Source organism: Cupressus sempervirens, chromosome 5 (assembly GCF_028749045.1).
Source record: "Cupressus sempervirens isolate cs-2001-9-10 chromosome 5, ASM2874904v1, whole genome shotgun sequence".
NCBI classification, from domain to species: domain Eukaryota; kingdom Viridiplantae; phylum Streptophyta; class Pinopsida; order Cupressales; family Cupressaceae; genus Cupressus; species Cupressus sempervirens.
Window position 1 is genome coordinate 387,153,447 of NC_143122.1, and position 21,589 is coordinate 387,175,035.

The following is a 21,589-nucleotide window of genomic DNA, read 5'->3' on the forward strand; positions in this document are numbered from 1 at the left end:
CACCGAAGTAGTAAGGAAGAATGCATCAGAGAGATCCATATTTGGTTCCCATTTTTTCATCATTAAGGTGCTATTACCAAATGACTAGGGTCCCCCACATAAAACCATATTTAAATCTCCCTTGCGTGTAAAAATGAAGGAGAAAAACCCTTTCATCATTATAGCAATATCCACTTGTCCATGGATAGCCCATTTCCTTTTAATCATTTTTATAAGGGCTTCACTATATGGATGACCACCCCAAAAAATTTCCAACAAGGGTAAAATCCATAGTCGAAATAGAATAGTCAACTATCAAATCCGGGATAAAAATTTGAAACTAACCTTTTTCCTAGCAAGATTTTGAAGTAACATGTGGAAAAGAAGACTCGCCTCCTGACCTTTTTCCAAATAACGAATACCACTTTTGTTGACTCACTTCACAATCCTCCTTCTACTCCTCAACACGTGATCCTTCAACATTCTTAGTCACATCCACTAAAATATTCCCATCCTTTAGTTGGTCCCTTATTTGGACCGAGGTCTTGGTCAAAGGATCAAAATGATTACATTCTGAGACCCCAAATCTTCTAAAGCAGAAACCCAACAAAACTTTCTCTTCTTCCTACTCTAGAAGCCCACTAAAACTCGTATCCAACTTCCCTAAACCACCTTTTGAACTCCCTACATCCAGATTCCCTGTACCACCAAGGTTGATCCCAATTGCTAAATTCCTACCAACCTAGTTTAGATACCTTTTTCAGTTTTGATAATTAATTTGATCTAATACACTATTTGATACAATTGCAATCTCTCTTTTACACATCAAGCATGTCTCCTCATTCATGGATCCTTGAATTCAAGCCTCCGTAGCTTTGCTCCTCTCTTTTTATGATAGGTGTTTGCATGCAAATGATTCCTAGGAGCTATAGGTTGAGCTTTCCTCAACTTTACCATAGGATCATGGTATACCAAGCTATGACCTAGAGTGACAATGAAATAAAAAAACCAAGGTTACTCAACTTGATATAAAAATTGAGCTTCTTATCAACCTTATTTCAAAAAGTAGTAAGAATAGAATAGGAAATTGAATGTAGTTTCTAAATTACTAGCCTTTTTTTGAAGGAAAAAATCTAACAATTGAAAATTTTAGATTTCAATGTAACAATATAATTTTTTAAAGAATTATTTTGTGTACGTGTATGTCTAGCCACCTTAATCACAATCAAATGATGATTTTTTTTACAAGATTCTAGATATAAGTAGTGGACTCGTGCTTGAATGTGACACATTTTTTTGTTTAATTTATTTCTATCTAAATAATTAATTAGGAATTTTTTGCTACAACTTTTTCAGAATAGAGAAACTCTCCTATCTCACCACCTTAACTAATTGTAATTTCTACAAAATTGAAAACTATTTTTCTTATAGTTAGCAAAGCATAGAATTTTTCATATGTTTCAGATTTAAAAAAGGTTGAACCATTTGAAAGTTGTAGCTACTTTTGAATCAGTTTGTCAATCGAGTCTTTAGAGGTAACTTGAATATAAAATAAGTAATAATTCCTTACTGAACTTGAAATTTGACAATAATTATATTGATGTAAAGTTGCTAATCTCTTTAAGACACCCTTTTGCGTCATCAAATTTGGGTGGAAAAAGGTCATTAACTACATAGGCAAAATATGAGATCAGAGGAAATATGAGGGTAAATTGCACAAATCTATATCACCTTTTAGGACCTCTAAATCTATTTTGGTTATATTTCATTTCTCTATCAAAACTCAACTTTTTTCAAAAACTTAAAATACCCTTTTATAGATCTCGAAGTCAATCATCATTATACAAATTTTATAGTGTTTTGATTAGTTATAATATGTTATAATTTCAAAATATTATAAGTAGGTATTTTAAAAATTGAGAGATGCTCCCTCACAAAATGAAAAAAAAAAAAAAAAAAATCATAGAAAAATATTAAAATTTATATTTAGCCCAAGAGGAGAGAACCCTCTTCAAGAATATGTAATTTTTTTTCAAAGAGGTGTGTATTTGATAGGGAAGTTTTGACGAGAGGAAAACAGATGTTGGCTTCTAATAAGGCTGACCTTGAGTACTTATAACAAAGCAAATAAATATCAAAAACCAATATTTCTTTGTTTGTGCCCTAGCTATACATGTCATCTATAACATATTTTCAAATCTGTTAGTGTAAATAATTAATTATTATTACACTTTACTTAAGTTTACTTCGGTTAAATGCATTCTTTTATTTTCATCATATAGACACCTAGGAGTACTTGTAGTTATATGAGTTGTCTTGCTGACAACATAGGAGTTTGCATATTCATCTGAGTTGTAATGTAGACAACATAGTTGTTTGCACTCAAATTGAGCACATGGTGTCTACAACATCTCTTTACGAGATACACCTATGTAAGCTTATCCTTTCATCATCACACTAACTTTTGTGCTCAATGGAGGATAATCCACTCTTGGTGGACATGTGCTTAGTTGTGAGGCTTATCACTTTGATTATCCTCCATTGAGCATAGAAGTTAGTGTGATGATGAGAGGATAAGCTTAGATAGGTGTATCTTGTAAAGAGATGTTGTAGACACCATGTGCTCAATTAGAGTGCGAACAATTGTGTTAGTCTACATGACAACTTAGTTGAATATGCAAACTCCAGTGTTGTCAACAAGACAACACGTATAACTACACATACTCCTAGGTGTCTATGATAAATAATAAAATAATGTATTTAACCTAAGTAAACTTAAGTAAAGTGTACTATTAATTAATTATTTACACTAATAATTGCTTTTGCTTCTTGTTGGAATTTTTACCACCTGGATTCCCTTGATTAGCTACCAAGGCTTTGGTCTTGGAAGACTGGAGAATTCCCATACTCACTAACTTTTCATGTTCTAAGACCAGCATTCTTGAAAATGACTCAAATGAACGCTTAGTCAAGGCACTACCCATTGTTAACTTGTGAGTATTATAACTGGAAACAAAAGCTACATATTCAGGAGGAAGATGAGTCATCACATGTTTGATCAACTTTCCATCCTTGATGGGTTACCACATTCCTTAAGTTGTGACCTATACATGTCTACTTGGGTAAGATAGTCTTTGACAGTGTTGAAATTCCTAGGATCCAATTTGAGAAAATTGTCCTCAATAGTGTAGGCCATATCTTCATCTACTATCACATACAATGCTTCAAGTTTATCTCAGACTTCTATTGGATTGTTAAGGTTCCTAATGTGATATTTGATAGGATTTGAGATATTCTTTAACAAGGTTCCTAGGGCAATTTCTTATTTTGATGCCTAGTCTTCTTTACAAGACTCATCAACATCATCATCAAGTTTCTTTGTTGCACCAGTTACATAATGTAGTAAACCTTTTTCAACCAATGGTTCCTTTATCTTTTCTTTCCAAGTAGCATAATTATGTGGTGTTAACTTAGAGAAAGAACCCATAATGTAATAGAAAGAGCACAATATCAAGGAGACACAAGAACACAAGACACACAACAATCTTCCTCTACACATCAATCTTCCTCTACACAAGAATCTTCTTCACAAAAAGGCAAGTCTTTTTCCAAAAATAATAATAAGGGGAACAACTTCAACAAAAAGGAGAAAAAAACTTGTGCCTATTGTAAGAAGAATGGTCATGATGAACATGAGTGTAAGGATAAGAAAATTGATGAGTTGCTAAACATAATGAGGAAACATAAAATTGATTTACCAAATTCCTATAAGGATAAAGGATCTTCAACCACTTCAAAAGGTAAGGGACAAGCTTTGGTAGCAAGTAAAAACAATTTTGAGGAATGGGTTCTTGATTCAGGAGCTACACATCATATGGGTGCTTCAAGAGAGCATTTTTCCTCTTTGAAACCATCAAATGTACTTTACATCTATGTGGGAAATGACACACAAGTGGAAGTTGAAGGAAAAGGGAATGTTGAGTTGGACAATGGAGTCTTCAAGGATGTTCTTCATGTTCTCAACCTTAGCACCAACCTTCTTTCAATCTACCAAATAACTCACTATGGATGTGGCAAAAAAGTGGAGTTCCTTCCTGATTCAGTTGTGGTGAAAACTCTAAAGGATGATTCTATGGTGGCAATTGGAAAGGCTAATCATGAGAGAAGACTTTATTCTTTTTCTCATTTTGTGCCTAAGCCCACTTCCCTTGCCTTGTTGACCCACTCAAATTCACAAAGTAAACTATGGCATGAGAGGTTTGGACATCTCAATTACTGCTACCTTCAACAACTTAGCAACAAGGATATGGTCATTGGTCTACCTCAAGTCAAGTATTTAGAGGGTGTATGTTCAGGTTGTGAAGCAGGCACACATCCCGAAGAGAAGTTTAACAAGGAGAAGTCTTGGAGAGCTACTATTGTTCTTAAATTGGTTCATAGTGATGTAGCTAGCCCATTTCCAGTACCATCATTTGGAAAGGCTCACTATGTTCTCACCTTCATTAATGACTTTTTACGCTACACTTGGGTCTTCTTTCTAGCTCATAAGAGTGAAGTGTTTGATAAGTTTATCACCTTCAAAGCTAAAGTTGAGAAGCAATCAAGGAAAGCCATCAAGATTCTACGAACAAATAATGGAAGGGAATATGTGAACCCAAGGCTTATATACTTTTGTACTCGTGAGGGTATTGATCTTCAACATTCAGTTGCATACACATATGATATTCTCATTATTGTTATTTTGATCATCCATTATTGGTCCATATTGTGCTAGTGTTTGATCTTCTTGATCTTGGTGTTATTTTGTTCTAATGAAAATTCTTACAAAATCAAATAAAAGAAAGATGATTTGCATATATTTGTTTGACGAGAACTACACTATATTTTTTTGCAGTTAAAAAAGGACTTAAATTTTTAAAAAACACGAATAAATTCTTACTAAAAAATATTAAAAAATTATAGGCATTTAATTCATCCAATTTCACACATTTCATTTCTTCAAATTCTAAACACAAATATCATTTTTATATCATTAAAGTTGAAAATTTTGCATTTTAGAATAATTTTTCTTTATAAAAGATGACACATGTTTGTGGTTTTACCCATGATGAACACATTTTTTTGCGTTAACCATCCATTTTTAGCATTCCAAAGCCAAAACCCAAAGAAAATACCAAGCCTATATCCAAAACAAAATCAGATATGCGATCATATATTAGATATTTGATTTATCCTACCAATTTTCAAACTTCAATATTTTTAATTTTGATTTTTAATTTTTGTTATAATATTAACATGATAATATATTACCATTACTATTATAGATTAGTATTATATTTTTATTTTTCTACATTACCACTATATACTAGTAAAATATTAGTATTAATATATTATTATATTTATGTTATATTATAAATTAATATTATATGATATAAATTAGTATTATGTTATTATTTATATTATAATAACAATGACTAGAAGAGAGAGGGAGAGAGCAGGAGAGATTACCTCTGAGAGAGAGAGAGAGAGAGAGAGAGAGATGGATAGATAGATCAATAGATAGATACATAGAGAGAGAGGGGGGAGAGGGAGAGAGTGCCTAGGAGAGAGAGAGAGACAAAGAGAAGGGAAGGGGCATAGAAAGAGTCCAAGAAGAGAGAAAGTAGGAGAGAGAGTACCTAGGCGGGAGAGCTAGAGAAAAGGGGATGGAGGGGAGTAGGAGAGAGATAGAGAGAAGAGGAGAGAGTGGGAGGGGGAAGAGAGAGATTACCTTGGAGAGAGAGAGGTTGATAGAAAGTAGGGACAAGAGAGAGTTCCTTGGAGAGAGAGAGAGAGAGAAAGACAGAGAGAGAGACAGAGTACCTAATCTAAAGAGAGTAGCTAGGAGAGAAAGATAAAGAGAAGAGAAGGAGAGAGAGTAGGAGAGAAGATAGAGTACCTAGGGGAGAGAGAGAGAGAGAAGGAGAGGGGGTTGAGAAGAGACAAAATAGGGGAGTGTGTGTATGTGTGTGTGTGTGTGTAGGAGAGAGTAGAAGAGAGCCTACTCTCTCCTAGTTATTATTATTATAACATAAACATAATACTAATTTATCAGTATTATATAATAGAATACTAATATTATATTGTTATTCAATAGTGATATAAATAATAATAGTATAATATTAATTTATATAATATAATACTAATATATAAAATATAATATATTAATACTCATATCATATTTAATACTAAATATAATGCTAAATATCAGACTAATATTATGAATTATCGAACTATTAATACTAATGTTGATATAATAAAAAAAGTGTAATATTATCATTATAAAAAATGAAGTTAAATGATTGTTCTTCTACATGTGTGAAGTAATAAAGGAAGTGAATTTTAATGATTTATTTTGAAATAATCAATTAATGGTTGGTTTTTACAACAAGGATATGAGTGTTTGTTGAAAAATGAGGTTAGGTTCATGATCGAGGATTATTGATGTTATCTTTACTAGTGTTGTTGTCTTTTAGACTAATGTTTTCTATGAGCATTAGTGTTTTCTCTATCACATTTGGACAGAAGGTGCCATGCATCTTTTTACTCTGTCATTGTGACTAAGTGTTAGTCACTTAGTGATGTGAAATGTTAAGTTTAATGATTTATTAAGATTATTGATGATATTTTTCTCATGCTACAAGGAATAAAATTGCATTTCTAAAATTTCTAATTGATCACTAAAGTTGCCAAAATATTCCATTTATCTCTTATAGAATCCCTTATCAAACTTGAGTTAATGTCAGAATTACACACATGTTATGATTTAGTAATAAATTTGACAATCACCCCTCTTTGGATTTTCTTTTAATTTCATGGTCACTATCGAAATGTTTGGCATTTCTCTAGTCATATATTGTATTAAGAATGTCCTATATCATGATTATATAGTATTAAAATGTAAGCACTCACTTTGTGTTCCTTTTTAGACCCTTTTAGCCCTCTTTAGTGTGTTTCTTACATTAGGATCTTATATTTCACTTAATTGCATGCATTGTTTAAATCAAGGTCCTCTTTTCTCCTTCATTCTTCCTCCATACTCTATGTTAGCTCTAATTTCTATGTACAATTTCTCATTTATCCATTCATTTACTCAACTTACTTTCCCTTTAGGCCTCATTTTAACCAATCTTTTTTATTTTTCCACTTATTTGTCTATTTTATCCTGAAATTTCAAATGCTCCTTTGACCCCTCACCATTCACCCTGGAATTAACACTTTTGGTATATGTCTCCTTGGGGTAACCTATACCCTGGGGCTCTTATATCAAAGGATTTTGGATGACCTTGCATTTCCTTTCTTTGTGCAGATTTATAAACTTTTGGATGTGAAAGTGTAGATATGAAGATGCAATATTGGTCACAATCCCAAGACCTCTCAATCTATCCCCCCAGGTCTTGGTCACCCCAAGTCCACCTATATTGGTATATATCACACCAAGTTGACCTATTCCTCAAGTAGAATAGAGAGTTATCCATTTTAGATTTGTAGGTTGAAGATTACCTTATTCATAAATCAGACTCTTCTGGGGCTCTATCAAACATAAAATCAATCTTAAAGTTTCTTCTTTGTTACTTACTTTTAGGTGCATACATTTCTATCTCTCTTTCTTGAATATACTTTTATATACTATATGAGATCTGCTATTTTATCTTGATATCAATCTTCTCTTTAGTAATTAGCATAGATCACTTACAACATTCTTTTTCATACACGTAAGGTATACCCTAAATCCTTCTACTAGCTACATCATGTATCTATATCCCTCCATTCTCTTGGGTTATACAAATAAGATTTGGCCTACGGATAAGATTTCAGGTCTCCCAATATACATAAATTGGTGGTCTACCATTGATCACCATTTTATATTATATGATGATCAAGTTGAACCTTGATAGAATTTATAATGGATTAAATTGCAAAGAACATACTAATGTCAAGCTTATATGTTTTCAATATTTGTGATTCTCTTAGTTGAGTTACTTGATGTACTTGTTGCATAAAAACCAATATGATTAACATCACAAAACATGATGGATAGTATTCAAATGGAAAATGACATGAACATTTATATTATGAATTAAATGCATTAGATCTCCTTATTGAAAGGAAAGAATCAAGGAATTTAAATGAAAAATATACATTATAAAATCATAGTATTATTAGTCTATGAGCTAACATGCATGATTTATTGCATGAAAATTATGCAAGGAAGAAAATGTTGTTGCATGGGCATGAGAATGGAATGGTATGCATATGTTTGTATCCTTTTTCTTGTTATGCATCTATTTTTAAGAAAATGACCTTCTAGTGAGGACTTGTTGAATATGGACTACATAGATTGTGATCCTCTTTTTGGGTTCATGGTTATATTTTAAATTACTTTGGCCAAAGGTAGGAATTCATTGAAGAGATGAACATAGCTTTGCAAATAATAACTATGTGCCTTATCATGATTTTTATGCATCACATATACATGCGAGGAATTGTATGCAAGTATATTGTCCTTGCACAAAGATACCCATGTGACTTATACTCCTAGGCTATCAACAACTATATGGTTGGGAATTCTTTGATTAGAAAGAATACCAAGGGGGAATAAGGCTTTGTGGTTGGGTAGAAAAGTGTCTAAACGATGTTGTTTCTGGTCTCTCAATTTGTGAAGTACCCTTGAGGGTTAATGACAATCAAAGAATTTATTACATTTCATTATATATATTCTATTGATAATATTATTTATTTATTTATATTTTATAGTATTTACATGTAATTACATGGCACGAGAGTCATGGATGTGTTAATATATATCTTATTTTGTGATAATGCTTGGATTAAGCACATGTGGATATTTGAGAATATAAAATTATGGAATGTTAAGCCATGTTAATGATGTGACATTTGGTTTTTTCACTTAATGTGAGAACGAGAATATATGTTTATGAAAATTGTAGTTAATATTTATATTTGATATATTATTGTGAAAATATAGATATGAGGGCCTAAGTCACAAGAATACAAATAGTGGATCCATTAACTTTTTAGGTGATATGTAATTGTGCTCAGATAATTTATGAACACGTCTAGTGCTATATGTGAAAGGGTACATATGAACAATCTTATTGTTTTTAATCCATTAATTTGTGTGTTGATCTTTGTATATGATCATGCTTGATTGAAATTAGCGAGCATTGAAATGATCTTTGCTTGAGGTATTTAATTTTATGAATGAGCTAAAAATTGTGTAACTATGTATAAGGCAATGTTGGCAATGTTGATATAAAATGCTTGATAACTTGGTCAACTCATCAAATTGTAAGGATATGGTAATCATAGGTATGGATGTACACTAGGGGAAGAGACTCAGTAGCCATCCAAGCTAACTTCGTGCACCTAGATCTCGTAAACCATAAGTCAAATTATGTCGATCTTTTCGATGTACCTTTGTAGGTGACTCCAGAACTTAAAGTTAATGTTTTAGTGTTTTGGCATTTATAGCTCTCTTTGTAGAGGCCGTGGAGTGCGAAGTGGTCAAAAAGTGCCATTTTAAACCTCTTGCCTGATACCATTATGTTCACCCCTGAATAGTTGCTCACCAAAAAAATAGTACTTTGGCACAAATGGACCAATCAACAACCAATAAATCTAAAAATGATAAACTATTAGTACATGTGTAATCAACTATTAGTACATGTGTTATCGGCTATTAGTAATTGTGCTATCATTTTTGGGGGCTTTTTAAAAGGGGTAATTGAGAGGTATCTATCACAAAACCCTCAAGGTCATTGGACCCCCTGGAAACTGTTGGGTCTCTTCCCCCTAATGCAATTTTGAGTATATGAAAAATATTCAAATTTTAATCTTATTTGTACATTAAAAAGTACTTTGAGAAACCTATGATTTTGATTATGGGTACTAATATGAAGTGGTGTTCTAGTATTATTTTTGTGAGTGCTACAGACAAGGAAGATAACATTGATGGAGAAAGGTAGCATAGATTTACAAAATTAAGGGGTGGTAATAGAATTTACACACACTTAGGATGTGTCTTTGGAAATGATTACTTGATAAATGTGGATGACTGCATTATTTTAAGTGTTTGCAAAAATGGAAGATTAATTATGTTTAAGTGAGGATCAACTAGCCATGTCTAATGTGAAGTTTGTTGACTTGCTTTAGATATGATGGTAAGATTTTGATTGATGCATCAAGATGATGCATATTTTCAAAGGTGAGGTATGTCATGCCCTATTTTTTCTAAATTACAAAATAATTCATATTTATTGATTTTCTCTATATTCTAAACATAATAAAATACTTCTGATTTAAATTAAATATATTAATATTTGAAAGACTTCTGATAAATATAATAAATATTTAATTAGACTTAAAAAAATTCTTCAAGAGTCAGAGTCAATTTGAGCTTCGACTTGCCTCTTCTCCTTGCTAGTTGCACTCCAAAGAAGAAACAAACACAATGGAGACGCAAATTCCCCCACTGTAACCGTTCCTGACTGTTTACCATGAATCATTTCCCTAGGCGTACCATTTCTTACACATACTCGCATGACCCATTCCACAGAAGAGGGACCGCAGAGGCATCTATTGGTTAAGCGGCGGCACTGTCCATTTGGCCCACTTTTGTATTACATCTGTTATTATTTGATGCCTTGTACACTCCAGAAGTTTCATTTGCCTGCAAATATTTTACAACAAAGAATAATCAGAATACCACTAGCAAGTTGTTCGAACAAGAATGTTCAAAGATTTATATTTGATTCAGATTTAAATTCACAATTGCCTCTGAAAAGACAAAGATTGCTGGTGAGAGTTTACAAGCGGATTGTTTTCCATTGACCTTACAAATCGTTAAAATCTTGTACCCTTGAATTGGAACTCAGGAATAAACCAAACATTATCATACAGCACATAACAAGATTTACTTCGCATTAGAAACCCTAATGGAAGGTCATAAGAGGTTCCAAGCCCAAAAATAAAACCAGATTAAAAAAAATGTAACAACATTGTACTAACAAATATTGATTCAACAGTGACCTAATTTTAAATCTTAACTGCTTTAAACGATTTGATAATTCTTCACGGCATTTATATAAGAAAAGGGTAGCACAGTCGAGATTTATAACAAATCTGAACCAATCTAAATCCACGCTGCAATAAAGGTTTTACTTTTCCATACGGTTTCCTAAAATTCTAATAAATGATAACATGCAGGGAGCTTGGGGCACATTCAAACATATTTGAGTACAATCAAGCATGCTGCGGATTTGAATCCAATCTACAGGCTGCTTATAGCCTCCCCCAAAAATGTAGTTGATTGTGATACATTCAGAGATATTCCTTTTTATATTCCCAATCGCATAATAAAGCATTAAAAGGATGAGTTGAAAATTAGACACCTGGCATTCTGTGATATCATTGCGGCCGCAAATGAGTTGTCCATTTAGCTTATCAACAGCTTGAAATGCACCTCCCCCATAGCTTCTCTGCACATGGAATACAAAGACATACTAATGTCTACACCTCTGTTCGCCCACAAAAATCATTTTTTGCTAGTTATTAGGAGAGCTGGAGCACCTACCTTGTAGAAATTCACTGCAAGAAAATTAGCCCATCTTTTGCCTGCTTTCTCATAACACACACTAAGCATGTTTGATAAGCTGTCGGAACTGATGCTGCAGCTCTCTGGAATGCTAGGAATAGTAGGGAAGAAATTCTCCAAGAAAAGTGACTGCCTTTTAGAAGTCAAGTTTTCTGATTCTTCTCGATTTACACAGCTTCCATTTAGCAAACCTTCATCACCATCTGCAAACAGAAATATCTTTCCATGCTTATAATTTTAATTGTAATTGTAAATTTACACCAAAAGAAACAAAAAAGGAATTCTTGTGAAGCACCAAATGATCTTAGAAAGGATTGCTTTCCCTGCAAATGTAAATGCACTCTAAAACACCGAAAGAAGGAATTTTCCTCAAGGACCCGGATCATTGTCTTTGTAAATGTAAATCCATGACCAAAAGAAAAGATTTTCTTCTAGATAACTCAAATCATTTTACTCGTATCCAAATCTTCATCAAAAAAAAGAAATTCCCCAAAAATAAAAGAAGAGATCCTCCTTAAGAATTTGGGTCAATTTACTTATTTAAAAAGTTCCATGCACTTGAAGACTAAAATAAGGAATCCTTGTTATTTAAATTGCATCATTTTTGCATGAATATAAATCCATAAAAAAAATAGAGGAATCAAAATTAATCTTGGACTCGAGAATGACTGTACTTACATTGATTTTCAACTACATATTTCCACTCGTAAGCAATTCCTTCAGAGGCCTCTTTAGATGATTGAGAAGTGAAGACAATGAGGCGCTGGTTTTTGGTGACCATGTCATTTACAGTGGGCCAATCCTCACCATTTTGGGGCATTCTTGAAACTGGAAACCAGTATTTCATCAGTCCAGCAGCAGTGAAGACTTTGGTTAGGCCTTTAGGGGCTTTAACATAGTCTTCAATGAAGATTGTAATGATTTCAGATGGACTGGCTGCCAGGAATGTCGCGATCTCTTTCAATGTATTGATGGCAGGCATCTGTAAAAGTAAAACGTAGTTAAGAAAAAGAATAGTTCAAAATATAATTGTAGTTAAGAGAAAGAATAGTTCAAAATATAATTTCTATAGAAACACATCGGATATTATAAAATTTAAAAGTAAGCAAAAATTTGAAAGCTGTTTCCACTGCAATTGCAACACAATTAAATTTCTTTTCTTGTTGAATAAGGAATTTCAGTTCTAATTGAATTTTCTTACTATAGTCCAGAAAATTTCTTGCATCCTCCATGATACCATCTTTGGTACTATAGTATATCTATCGAAAATGCCAAAAGCACGAATAGAAATATCTAATGATCTGTCCTTAGTCCTTACAGAAACAATAAAATGGTAAATAAAAAAAAGGTTCTTTTAACTACAAAAACTGGAAAAACAATTGACATGCAGATGGAATAATTTTCAAATTTGGTATTGCAAAACCTCTTGCCAGTTGAAGTAAGAATTTAAACTTTCACTGCCCAAAGCCAGAGGGTTGGAGGGATTTGTCATGCAATTATCCGTAATTGCCAGGTCACCATGATTGCTCATGCTTAGCAACAGGTGCATTTCCACTGCTTAAAACATTCTTCATTGAAGAGGTTAACATTCGGTTACCCCCTTGTCCTAGTAGCATGCAGGCATTTTTTGAGCCCTGAGCCTCACTAGCTTAAATTCAAAACTTATATCTTAGCTAAATCTCTTTGTTAAAGATAATAATGTTCGTAGATTCAAGCTTAGGAATATTTCTATCTGGATTCTGAATTATATCATACCATGCTCACTGGCAGCTACAAGTCACTTTATGTTTTCCTTTTTAAAATTTGTACAGCTAAGATCTCTGACTAACTGTATCGTATTAGACATTGTTAATCTTTGAGATTGGTCATTAATGATTCAATAGAACGCGAGCTCTACATTATTGATTTCAGGCCATAGTTTCCAACCTTTCACCCAATTAAAATTGCATTGTTACAAAATAAAGAAATTTGCAGCTCATGTGCAGAATTTGGAAGTTGTTTTATGTGATACAATTATATAAGATAATGATATATTAGATTTATCTTGTCTAATAGTAGTGGATTTCTGAAATGTCCCTTTCTCTGATTTTATATGATATTTCAAGCCTCAAATCAGATCTTTAAAATCAAACAACCAATATTTCAAAGATCCACCAATTTCTCAATAAACTCCAAATCGGGTATGCCAGAAATAGTACCAAAAGCTTCACAGCTTCACCTATTATTAATAAATCTGAAAGTGACATTTTTACAGAAATTTGAGCAGCATAACAGCCTATAAAATGACATTTTCAAATCTGTATAACATGCACACAATAGCTCCCAAACGGAGGACAAAACAATGCTCATCAGGCTCCCGAAAATAGCATAGAATAGTCCGGAATCACCACAAAAACTTAATAATCTATCACAGAAGTATAATCATATCCAAATACATATATTCAGCTCTATTTTAACATTTAAAAGTCTGAAATACAGCAGCAACCCAAACTGATATGAAATACTCAACTGAAAACACCAAACTCTTACAAAAAACACACCTGAAAACCCACAAATCTGCACTGTTCAGCACAAAGGCAAATTCTGCATGAGCATGCACATGGAATGGCTTCAAACTCCCGTTCTTGGGTCTCCTTCTCCACAGGTTTGGCAGCCTCTGAAGAACAACAAAGCAATGCGCAAAAATCAAGTTCTGGAATGAACCCAAAATGCCTCCAAACTCCTTAAAAGAGAGCATAACCCTAACTCATGTCCAAGAGGGGTTAATAAAACATATTTTAATAATAATTTTCATTTATTAGTCCATTAGCTTCCAAAGATTATCACATTTTTTCTGAAACTTCACCTTTTTGGACCTGCCTGCCTTAGAAAAGATTATTATTTTTAATTATTTGAAAAGGGGACATGACAATTTCTGTGAATGGCATAAAGCTACTCACTGGCAAGTCTCATTACAAATGATTATCCACCATTCAATAGAGACCATTCAATAGAGACCATGCATGACCTACTGAATTGGTCATTGCCTCTTGATTACAAACATCAGTTAGACTTTGCACGTTACCAAATCTTAAAGAGTGTTTTAAGGCTTGCCAAGCAAAAGACTTTAGCATTGCTGGACTCATTTTAGCAGATAGACGCTCCCAAAATGGTCATCCACCCATCTCAAGAAAGGATGACTCGGTGAGTTTGTCAATTCCTCTAATTAGTAATTTCTAGATAAAATAAACCAGTAAATACCTTTAAATGATATGAGCCAGTCGGAAATTGGAATTTGAAAATAACTGAAAATAGTTGGACTCACCATAGCATCTGGAGGTCCCCCTTTATTTTACACTCAACTTGGCTTATTGTAGCTATGGGTCAATTTGACTTAAACTTATGGGAATATCCATTGGTATCTTTAATTTCAATATTTGGAAAATTAGCAGAAAGCCAGGAACCGAACCGTAGTAAATCCAATTTATTTTGCTATTAAATGTGTCTAACAAATATCAAAGAAATCGGGTCCTTTGAGGATGAAAGTTGCAGCTGTTATGTGCGTACATATTGTTTTAAGCAATTACGAAAAAAAATTAATTACAATACTTGGTTTGATCTCTCCCTATTGCATTCTTCTAGAATGGTATATTCTTTCTCTATTTTTAATATCATAAGTGGACTTCCATTTTGTGTCAACAATCATTTGACGTTACGCCACTGTTCTCCTTATAAACGCTTATCAAATGACACCTAGACCTCTTCCAGGTCTGTGCCAGTTTAGAAGCCACGAAAGTTTACAAACTATTCAGAAAATTGGTTTGAATGAGTGGTAGTACTAAGTGAAATCGAAAGCCTGCTTTCAAACTTGAAAAAATACAATCTGAATGTTTACGTTGAAATTTCAAGCAGTAATTCCCCTCCGTTCCTTAAATAATTAAAGTTACTAACATGAAAAATATAAGAGTTTACCTCCCAGCCAAGAATAAACCTATTTGGGCAACTGTTTGAATCAATCATGCTGAAAATTTTGAAAATGTTATCAGATGAACAGGGTAATCATATCAAATTCTTTTTCAATCCTGTTCTAGGTATGACTATTTTTGTCAGTTGCAACACTAATTGATCATTGAAATTTCAGCATTCAATTCCCCTTCATTGCCTCAGTTACAATTTCTTTACATATAATAATGGGAAAGCCTATTGGGACCCATGCCTATAACCAAGATTAATAAATAATCATTCAGATGCAGAAGTATAGTAAAATGACCAGATCATGAACTACGGCCATCAAAAACAAGACTTAACAAAACTATAGCTTGACCTGCTACATCCATCAAATGCAATACTAAAGACAACCGACATTATAAGACAGAGTCATGATGAAGACACAATTCCTTATAGGAAAAGACTATCACATAATAAACAAATGCCACTGTACTAAGGAAAGTACCATGAAGCCACCCTGCTACAAGACCAAACAAACATAACATCTTCCACGTACTCTTCAAAATTCAAGCAACAACCTTCATTCTAACAATAACAAATAAATGCACCTCTACTACATCACGATCATTACCAGTGCAACACATAATGTTGAACCCCTGCAGAGTCTCAGAAACGATGCACCAAATAATAAAAATACTTACCACCTTGTATCACCACCTTGAATGAGTGAGCTTAAATAACTGTCCTGCTCACCATATAATAATCTGCTTCTGCATTCAATCTGACCCAACACAAAAGAATTACTGTAGTTTTACTATCCCAGAAAAAGCCCCACCTTTATGAAGGGGCTTAAAACTTTTACATTGGCTGTAAATTTGGCCATGCCTTCAAATTGTGAATGTACGTTCATTTACTAAGAGAGATTCTGCAACATTCAGCTGCCTTCTGCAATGGACATATTGGCTAGAATCAAATGATTGACTCATAGAAATAGCCTACTTACAATACGGTTTAATTTCCAACTTGAACTTCGCTTCTTGATTATCAAATTAATGTCAATGAAAGAATCACTTCCCAGAATCAAATGTTTTTGTCTTTTGACAGATCTGAAAGCAGCTACCAGAGCTTCCTAATCTGCGTTGTTTGTACAGAACCCTGGAAAAACAGACTCCACAAATAAATTTTGCTATTTTATCTCTAATAGCAAAATCACCTGTAGCTGACCCAGGACTATATCTCTCTGCCTATCGAAATGAAAATTCTAGACTATCTACTGGGGAAAGCGACTATAAATTATTATCATCTCTCTTCTACTATTTTTTAATATCATGGAAACAGCCAGATCACATGGATATTGGCATCTCTTTCTTTATATATATAGTAGATTATAACAATTCGAGTAAGCATGCATCCAAATCAGATGTTGTATTTGTTAGTTTGTGGTGACTGATCAAAAAAGTACTGTATATAAAAAATAAATTTAGGTCCTATTTTATCGCTAATATTTTATTGGTAATTTTGGGCCGACATATTGTAATTAACTATAATTCTAAAGCGGCAAAAATACTTGTATAAAAGGACTTAGAGTTGGGGATTTTTCCATAAGGTGTGATGCGAAAATTGCTTCTTGCGGCGGTATTGAGCTGTAAGGGATTAGGGATTGTAATCAGGTTGTAATCACTAGACAGTAATAATATTGGACTTGTTTTTGGTGGAAGTAGCCCAGGGATTGCACGAACTATGTTTAATTTTGGTGTCTTGTGTTCTTCTCTGTGTGATTTATTATCTTAAAATTTTCTGATATTGTGTATATTTGCATGTAATTGTTATTTCTGTCTGAAATTAATCCTAACAGTATTTTCATTAAGCAGTCATGTACAGAGACTCATATCTGTTAAAATGTATCGAACTGGATTGAATGTGCCTATGGGATTTGAATGGCGATGAATTGTTTTTTTTGCCATATACCATCATCCTTATCAACTGTAATCAACTAATTGAGCTACAACTTTGACCTTGTCTACCTTTTCCACTTTTTGATCTCTGAATTTCGGTACCCTTACGGCCTTAACCCTTGAATGGTAAAGCTTTCAGTTATAATTTATTAGACATATCGAAAAATAAATGTCAGTCAGGGATTGACCTATTTTCGCAACAACCTGATTAATCTTAAAGAGGTGCTAAATTTCCCAGATTTGAAAACATTCATAGTGTGAAAAAGGTAACAAATCAAATTCATCTTTCATTCTTGTCTCTTCCTGGATTGTTCTCAATAATTTCAAACTTTGAAGAAACCAATTCATTCCAGGTAGCCTCTATGCCATAAAAAATCACATTAATGTGGGAATGGTAGGGTCTAATTTGATCACAGTGAGGCTTCAATAATTTTTTGTTGCTGCATGCAGTCAGAAAGTTTCATATACTGTCTATCTAGACATCGGAATGCACCTTTGATTGTATTTATTAATTAATAAAAATAAAAATAAAATGCATTTTTATTTTCAGTTTATCCATAAGTACTATCGAATGTATTCATTCTGATATCTGGTTAGACAATGCCAAAGTTCCAATGGTATACAGAAGTGGTTTGGGAAAAATATAGCAAATAATGGGTAGAGTAAATCAACAGGTTTATCAATTCATTTTGTACCATTATCTTTTCAGACTTCAAAGATATGGTAATTTGTCCTTGGAGCTTGTTTATTACAAGTAAGGAAATGACTGCAGTGTTATTTGCTTCCTAGTCTATTCTGTTGCTATATCTATTTTGTTTGTTTGATTGTTTTTATTTCACCATATGTGCATCCTATCAATTTTTGTGTGTGCTGCATTTACAAGATCTCTACGAGGAAATGAATGAAGAGCTACAATTGTATTAATATGTCCTGGCAACTGATTGTATAATCATTAGCCCTAAGGGTGCTGCTACTAGTTCAAAACCCTTTGGGCTAAAAAGAGGATAAGAACTTGACTTACAAAAGCTGTCACGTTGAAGCAGGTACCATTAGAGTGGCAAAGCCAAACATCATTTTCGAAATCGTACATGTCCAACATAAGCCCTCTCACACCATTCTGCAAGAAACCCATGACCAATCAAACATTATCTTAAAGCACTGAACAAAAAGGGGGAGTACCATTTTACAAAATTACAACCAAAAACAGGACCCCTCAGTGCACTCTTGGGATATAACAAGAAATAAAAGTAAAATTTCAAGGGTAGACATAGCATACATTCAGCTGATCAGTTACGCTATCCTCCTGGTTACAGTCTGCTATCCGTTCGGTGCCAATGTAGGATTTCTCTCCAACAATTGCAAAGGAGTTGTGGGTTGTAAGCCATGAATACTTGTTGAAGGGTAGACCACCTACCTATCCACATCAAACAGACAAAAATATCATGTGTAACGTCGCAAATAGTTCTAGTATGTAAATAAAAAATAAGATATGAAAAACGGACCAACACTTTTTTAGACCACTGAATCTGCAAGGCTTGTAATCGAAAAGACAAAACGACTTCAATCAACCGTTAGGGCAAAATGATCTGAACTTAGCACCACCCATCAAGTGAATTCGTGTTTGTATATGTAGAAGATTGTTTGTATGGTAAGTGAAGTTAAAAAACACATTTCCTAAACAATAAATTAGCCAAAAAGAAGTGAAGAACTGGGTACCTGTGAAACAGGATCAGTGACACAAAACCTGGTGCACCTGTAATTCATCTCATCCGCAGAACTGCAATTCGTGCATTTAAGACCAGTTGCACAGTCACTATCTTTGACACAAATGTCGTGAGCATGGCAACTCCCCGATGAGCAAACCCCATTCGAGCCTACTGCTAAAAGTAGCTCAATTAATATGACCACCAGGGAAATGGTCTGTCTGTCCATCATTTAGGTAGTTGTTCCCTGCATCATATGCTTCAGTTAGATTTAGTCTTGAAGAAACAATGAAGTGGGTTAAAGATACAGAAGAAAGGTAAGCACAAGGAAGGATATGCACGCCCGTCCGTACTCGTAGTAGAATGGCGGAAAGAGAACTTGTATCTGATCCGATAGTACATATCCACTCTGCACGCACTTATTTCTGTAAAAGGCATATTACCAGTAGGATGCAATAACGTGAATGAGTAGGCATCTATATTGGGTGCCATTAAATCAGGCTGAAGCTTCCCAAAATAAAATGAAAAGCAATCTATAATCTATATGCCCAATTGACATTTGCAAATGTTTGAACCACCCGATTAGCCACAGATCGTGTGCAGTGGCAGGTATAAATTCGACTCATGCCCTTTAGGATGATACCTGAATACGTTTTTTTTCCAAAACCCAATCGATTATAAAATCGCATTTACTTAAATAAATAGCATCAATATTCAAAATTCACCCTACCTAAGAGATAGGGAAGGGTAGATTCCAACAAATTGTTGTAGGCTAATTAAATTAAGTGAAAGCATAAATATATATAGAAATTAAATAAGTAGATTAAAGGTACTTTGTTTTATAATTATTGATGAATAATATTGTTGATGTAGTTTTGAATTAATTTAATATTGTTTAAAAAATAATTGTTTAGGTTTATTAATATCATAAAGGTTGAATTATTACACAAATTAATGTAGATCAATCTTGAGTCTAGTAATTCTAAAGATTGAGGGATGCACAATGTATTTGATGATTTATTTATCTTTGTCGTCTAGATATTTGAATCATCATGGTAGTGTCTAAAGCATTATTAAAGAGCTTGTCAACTCAATATATGAATAAATTCACTTATGCCAAACTCCTTAATGCATTGAATTAACCACAATGATAAAGATTGAAGATAACTTTCATAAACATGCATCTCACCTATATAATGATGATATATATTAGATTCATTTATTGCCTTCTAAAATTGAATTATTAAGTCTTCTCTATGATCCTTGCATTCCTCTAACATGTCCATAATGAATGTCTTTAAATACCATAACATATCAACATGTCATATGAAACATGTACCAAGTCAAGTCATAATAAACAAAAAAATGAATATGAAAACATTAGCAAACTTTTTAAAAGGAGCCAATTGAATAAGGAGGAATACAACAATATTATATCTTGAAATGTTCTAGTAAACAATTTAGCCATGAACCTATGATCATGAGAGAAATTACTACACAATGTTTGAAAGGTCTTGGCATGGTTTAAAGGATCACCTATACCATTATAAGTCTCTAGGTGAGAAATTTGCATGTATTAAGCAATAATAACACAAATGATATCGATGGCCAAAGAACTAGAAAGATCACAAGTAGGAATGTTGAACTTGGATTGAGTCATGGAAGCAATTTTTTATTACAACAACATAGTTTGAGACATGTTACTAATAGTAGAACATGTAGAAAGAGTGGTAGGAGATATGTGTGAAATGTTTGGACTATTATGAGAAATGTAAGGAATCGTGAAATATGAAAAGGGGATACTATTGTAAGTGGGCATTTCTAAAGGTAATAAAACACACAAAACACTTGACAGGATAGTGTAAATGATAAGATTAGAAATACTAATATTTATAGGGTTGAGGTTTTGAATGTAATTAGTGATAATAAGTGGAGTGTAAGTTGACACACTAGGAATGGAGTAGAAATAGTCATGAAGGTCTCAACACTATTGAAAGTTGGAATGAAACCTAACTTTTGGGCACAATCACTAATAGGTTCGACATTGTTATCAATTAGATAGTAGAAATTAACACCATGTTCATCATTATGAATTATCTTCCTCAAACCTTCTACAATGGAGATGACCTCAAGATTAGAGTTTTCTTGTCCTGATTGTTGACACAAAATTATGCACCGTTGCTTGAGGTATGACCCTCAAGCGACCTTGTGTAACATGGAAACAACCTCCAAGTGTGGGACTTGCACCCTGAGGTTGAATCTCTAGAGAAGGCCAACTTCCTTACAATCAAGATGCATCTAAAATAAGCTTTTGAGGAAAAGGGAGAGATTGCATAGAATTCAAATGGTGAAATTAAAGGAGATGATGC

At 33.4% G+C, this 21,589-nt stretch overlaps 1 protein-coding gene across 1 annotated transcript; it reads right to left on the bottom strand.

Annotated features, from left to right (window-relative positions):
* Positions 1 to 10,333: 10,333 nt before the first annotated feature.
* Positions 10,334 to 19,891, bottom strand: LOC149556403 (PI-PLC X domain-containing protein At5g67130-like). Its single transcript, XM_089830695.1, has 8 exons — positions 19,574 to 19,891; positions 19,234 to 19,467; positions 18,794 to 18,931; positions 18,539 to 18,634; positions 12,314 to 12,617; positions 11,615 to 11,838; positions 11,433 to 11,519; positions 10,334 to 10,711 (listed from the first exon to the last, which is right to left on the bottom strand). Exons 2-8 carry the CDS (start codon positions 19,450 to 19,452, stop codon positions 10,625 to 10,627), a joined length of 1,155 nt encoding a protein of 384 aa, XP_089686821.1. The 5' UTR covers positions 19,453 to 19,467; positions 19,574 to 19,891; the 3' UTR covers positions 10,334 to 10,624.
* Between the last annotated feature and the right edge of the window lie 1,698 nt (positions 19,892 to 21,589).